Here is a 6,000-nt window from a genome sequence, read left to right as displayed (position 1 = left end):
TTTAGGAAGGAGATCTCCTTCTTGTCTTCTGGACCTGAAATCTGACAAATAAAACACACATGCACATACCCACTCTAAGTTTTCATTTTATCTTCTTTTTAAGCATGGGGCTTCCAAGGGTCTGCATCAGGTCCTTTGCATATATGCTATGGCTGTTAGCTTGGTAGTTTTGTAGGAATCCTAACCGTGGGAGCATGTGTTCTCTGACTCTTTTTGCCTGCTCTTGGGACTCCTCCACTTATTGAGTTGCCTTGTCCATCCTTGATATGAAGGCTTTTGCCTGGTCTTATTGTATTTTGTTTTGTCATGTTTGGTTGTTTGTTGTCTCTTGGAGGGCTCCTCTTTTCTGAAGAGAAATGGAGGGGGAGTGGATCTGGGGGAGATGGGAGGTGGGAGAAACTGGGAGGAGTGGAGGGAGAGGAAACTGTAGTTGGGATATATTTTATGAGAGAAGAATCCATTTTTAAAATGTAACAATTAATGAAAAAGAGGCCATGAATTTGGGAGCAAGCAAGTAGGGGTGGATGGGAATGTTTTGAGGGAGAAAAGGGAAGGGAGGAATTTTGTAATACATTATCATCTCAAAAAATAAAAGAAATAATAAAAATGTATGTTATGAATGTGATGTATGCCACGAGTGTTTGGATGCCAGAGGAGGCCAGAAGAGAATAGTCCTGCTTTATCCTCCTCTGCCTTACTTCTTTGAGACAGAGTCTCTTCCTGGATTTGGTGAGCTAGTGGCCAGTGAACATCACTAATCCCTTTGTCTTCACCCCACATAGCACTGTGCTCATATACATGGCCGCAGTCAGCTTTTCTCTATTGGCATAGGGCAGTGGTAGCACCCACCTTTAATCCCAGCACTCAGGAGGCAGAGACAGGTAGATCTATGTAAGTTCAAGGCCAGCCTTGTCTATAGAGTTCAAGGAAAGCTAAGGAAAAACTGTCTCAAAAAATGCAAATAAAATAAATAAATAAAATGGAATATAAAAAATATAAAGCAACTTTAGCAATAAAATTAATGGGAATATTAATTATATTTTAGGTGACTTCAAAAGATTTGTTCTACTATTGAAACAAACTTATAAGTGTTTGTGACCCTCTTTTCACAGTTCTGGGACCTTTAGAACACCTCTGTTAACTTGTTTGTTTTGACAGTGTTCAGTGTAAAAGATGTGATATTTCAGTTTTGTCTACTTTTAAAAGTAGAATTAATTGCCAAGTATATTATCATGGCTGTAACTGTTATTGCCTTAAAATTATCCCATATACTCTGGAACGTCTCTCTGATTTATGATTATTAACACATGTGGATCAGGAGCCATGTCAAATATTTGAGATTTCCCAACTCATGGACTTTGCTTTCCTGTTTTGCCGTTTGCTGTGGCAGATCAAAAGTTTTCAGTACCTTTCAGATACACTGTGCAATGAGAATGGAATAGATTTCAGGTATTCTAATATTGATGCATAAAAGTCTGAATCCTTTTATGTGTTTTAGTCACTTAAAATTATATTTTGTCACATAACTCATTAAATCCCATGTGACTGTGAACAGAGAAGAAAATAATTCTTCATTTGTCTACCATAGGAATTTCTCCAAGTTAGACTATGGACTACTTTACTTTAAAAGAAAAATAAAAAAAGAAAAGAAACTTTCAGCTTCAGCTGTTTTTTCCACTTAGCATGAATCTGACAAGTTGAAAAGTTACAGCTGTGTTTATCTATGTGTAGTGAGAAAACATGAATTAGTATTTCTCATGCAACTTTAACGACTTAGTTCGATTAGTTAATATTTTTATTCTTTTCTTGTCCTCTTCTCCATATTGGTCTCATCATATCTAAAAGGATTGAACATTTTTTTCTTATTTGCTCTATTTTTCCTGCAGTTAAAAGGCTAAATGAACAGTCATAGGGTTTGTTTTATTCTCAACCAATCACAGAACAGTATTTTCCCAGGAGACTAACTGGCTTGTAGGGAAAGGAACACACACACACACACACACACACACACACACACACACACACACACACACACACACACACCAAAACAAATTTATCATGTGCAGCTTGGATTGACCACATCCCCTTTCAGAAACCAGTCTGAGTAAGAATGGCCGGGAGTAACCACCTACTAAGGGACTTATAAGGAACCAGAGATAACGTTTTAACTGGTGCACTAGAAAAAAAGAGAACTGTGTGACTGCTTCCAAGGAATGTAAATATTCCGCAACAGTAAGTAAGCTTATTTTTTTGTGCTCTGGTAAGATCAATCTATTTTTCAGATGTTTCTAGATACTTCAGTATTTTAAGAGCTAAATTTCAATATTTTTTCCTCAACCAGATTTCATTTTGTAGATACAGCAGTAGAATCTAGCTTGCTTCCATTCTAGCCAAGGGAAAAATTGCATAAAAATTATATGTAAATTTAGGAAAGAATAAATTTAAATACTATTAAAATTTGAAAAAGGTTTTTAATTTGTTTATTTGAAAAATTTCTGGACACAATTAATTTCCATCCAATTTCTCTTATTATTTTCTTTAAAATTTATTTATTTTGTACTTTGCTTTAATTATTTTGTACTTTGCTTTCAGAGTTATTGAGTGGCATCTGTATTCACAAAATTAAGAGAAGTTGTATTCTTCTTGTGTATCAGAATCAAGTAATTTTGAGTATGGATTATTATCCTAAGGCTTAGAACTTTTGGTAAAGGTTATTCAGTTAAAATTTATTTTATTTCAATCTGAAGGTATATTCTAAACATATTCCTTGGGATTGTATCTAATCAATGTAATTTATCATCATTCAAGTGAGTTTAAGAAATCAGGATTTTGTTGTTGATTTAATTAGTTATGGGATTTTTACTAAAATGCAAGAAACAAAAACAAGTATTAATGGAATGAATAATTGAATTACTTTATTCACATCATTAAATTCTGTTTTAAAATATAATTATACATTTTCTTTCCCCTAAGGATATATTTTTTCCACTTACAATGTTCTGTTTTATTGTAGAAGTATGACAATAATCACCCCACATCCCACCATAACCTATTCCTCCAAATTCTTTAAAGAGGATGTGTTTCAAGTAAAATTTAGTCATAAATTGTTGCAACAATATTTTACAACATTTCACTACAGTTTTTATGTGTGATAAATATTGAATCAGAAATAGAGTCAGTGGTTTTTTTCAATGGTTTTTGCCTCACTTATTGTTTGTTCACCCAATGAGCAGGTGAAATGACTATGAAAGAGATAAGTGTTTATCAGCAAACCCGAGCGCTTTTGCACAAGAATCTGCTCAAGAAATGGAGAATGAAAAGAGAGAGCTTTTTGGTATGTGCAGAAATTTCACCCTTTCCTCAGAACTCTCCTTTCTTTGCCTAATTATTTCAACTATTACATTATAATCAGTAGACTAGATTAATTACTTTTAAGATAGATACTTTTTATATTTCTAGCTATATTTGTTAATTGAGAAATTCATCAAGGTCTATGACCAATACCATAGAATTATAAACACTAAAAGTATTACATTAAAAAAAGAAATAAAGTAAAAATTTACTTGTATGGTAAATTGTAACAAACATTAAGTGGTTACATATTCTACATTGGTAACCAAGAGATAGTACAGATTTTGCTAAGTATAAATAGAGAAATTTTAATTTTATTGTTTTATTATTAAAAACTTGATTTTCTACATAAAGGTCATTTTCAAACAATTATTTTCAAATAATTACAAAAGGACAACATTGTTGACTTGTAAAAGCAGATTGTTTGAAAAGTGGTGAATTGCACAAGTTTCAGTGGGTTAATGCATGGCAAATATTCGGTTTTCATTGTTTTCAGTACAGGTAATAGTAGAAGAAAAGCAGGTTGAGTGGGGAGAACACTATTTCCATCCACGCAGGAACCTAGGTTTCTTCATCTAGAGACTTGCCATCTGCTCAGACCCTGGTAACCTTTACTCATAAGAAAAAGAATTAAGACAGAGAATACAGTAGATTGGGTAGGGATCTACAAACCATGTCTAGCTGTGGCATGTACTGTGTCTTCCCACTTTCCATAAAAAAGATCTCAAATGCCTATTTTTACTTGTACTTTAAGAGTACATTCTAGTCAAAACTTACAGTTTTCAAATTAATTCTTACTATAGTACATTAATGTGCCCACTTTAAATAAGTGAACATGCAGTGTCAACATTTAGAAGTAAATTCCAAAGACAAGGACATAAATGATTTGTCCAGATAAATTCTGGCATTGGTAAACCAAAATGGTTATTAATGTGAAAACTCAACTGTGTCTTCTCTTTCTCCATTGTTTGGAGAGTTCTTTCTGGTTACTGGTTCATGGGGAGCGATGTCCTTGGACATTAAAGAAGAATTCTCAATTGCTTGGAGAAGAAGTGTGTTCTAACGTTATACCAAGAAGGAAGAAATTATTGCAGCCAGGTGGTGGGGGGCACATGTCTTTAATCAGGAGGCAGAGGGAGGTAAAACTCTGTGAGTTCGAGGGCAGCCTCATCTACAGAGCAAGTTCCAGGACAGGCTCCAAAGCTAAACAGACAAACCTTGTCTCAGCGCCCCCCCCCCAAAAAAAAAGGAAAAAAGAAATTATTGCTATTGGTGATTCACTCATCTGCCTCTCAGTTACTATTTATTTCTTTTAGTTTCTAATAAAAAATATGACAGCTAGCAAGAAACATTGTAATTTACCACTTCTTGCCATATGAAATCATTCATGATTTAATGCAAAACTTTAGACCAGAGAGTGATACATGTGGCTACTAACTCAGACTTAGTCTTTCATTGAGTTTTCCTGTCTCTAAAGAGTGTACAGCAACAAGAAGCCATATTATATGTAAAAATTGAACTTGTCTTCAAAGTTCTTTGGTGTTGACCAATTTGAGGGGAAATAAATCTAGGCTCATTGTTTTTTCTCTTAAAAATTGTTTTATAGGAATGGAGCATCCCAATTATTGTAGGACTGTATATGGGTCTATTTTCATATTTCAAAGAAAACATGCAGTTCCCCGAAATCCCGCCTAAGGATCTTGGAAGTGTAGATGAATTTAATGGATCTTCTATAATGGTTGTATATACACCAATCTCTAACATAACCCAACTGATAATGAATAAAACTACTTTAGCTCCTTCTATGAAAGGTAAATATGCTAATGACAAGAAAGAATTGGTCTTATTGATTTATTTTTTAATAAGATATGTACATGTTAGCTTGAAGTTCCAGTAAAACATCATTCCAAAGAATTCAGGTATCAAGATAGCATATAATCTTAGGTTTTTATTTTTCTTTTGCAACAAGATTATACAATTCTTTCAGCTTGATAAGGGTTCAATTTATGGAGACCTATGTTTGTATTAGAACACAAAGACAAAAAACTTACAAATTTGAAAAACAGCAACTGGGAGAAATGTAGCTATTGGTGCATGTATATGTTTTTAATGTGGATACCCAATGACTAAGATTTATAGCTTGTTAAAAATCTAAGTAATTATCTCATGGCTATTTAACAAGTTCTTAAGTATGAGTATTAAAGATGTGTAATCTGAAGGTGATATTCTTTTCTATGTATAGTATAGAATGCAAAACCTTTAAAGGTTGTGATTTTAAATTGGGCCCATTTTGTAACCAAAACTAAGAAAACACATATTTCATTAATAAGCAACCTAGATGTAGTCTGGCTATTTATTCTTTAATATTCAATTTCTAACTAGTGAAATTTCTGGTTGTTATAGAGTCTGTTGTTTTGTTTCTGCACAAGACAAAAGTCATGTAAATTGATTTTGCTTCAGTAAGAATTCTGGAATTCTCAGGGGTCTAGTAATGACAACAGTGGATTACTCTTGTACTTAACAGCATGATGGTCTTTTTTCCTCATCCACCACTTGTCTTATTAAAACATGTAATTCACATGCACAATTGGATAATTGGATTCTGTGACTTGAAACAGTAAAATAATGTTTTCTAGGTTGCCTTTTAGT

At 33.4% G+C, this 6,000-nt stretch overlaps 1 protein-coding gene across 1 annotated transcript in view; it reads left to right on the top strand.

The window, feature by feature from the left end:
* The first annotated feature begins 2,543 nt into the window (after positions 1-2,543).
* The window catches only part of Abca6 (ATP binding cassette subfamily A member 6), a 70,828-nt gene continuing 67,371 nt past the window's right edge, over positions 2,544-6,000 (top strand). Inside the window, exons 1-2 of the mRNA XM_035448028.1 lie at positions 2,544-3,334; positions 4,958-5,162. Of these exons, the coding sequence (XP_035303919.1) occupies positions 3,239-3,334; positions 4,958-5,162 (301 nt within the window). The 5' untranslated portion in view covers positions 2,544-3,238. The remainder of the gene's footprint in view (positions 3,335-4,957; positions 5,163-6,000) is intronic.

The sequence above is a fragment of the Cricetulus griseus genome, chromosome 7, assembly GCF_003668045.3.
Source record: "Cricetulus griseus strain 17A/GY chromosome 7, alternate assembly CriGri-PICRH-1.0, whole genome shotgun sequence".
NCBI lineage: Eukaryota > Metazoa > Chordata > Mammalia > Rodentia > Cricetidae > Cricetulus > Cricetulus griseus.
This window is presented reverse-complemented; position numbering and strand designations above follow the sequence as displayed.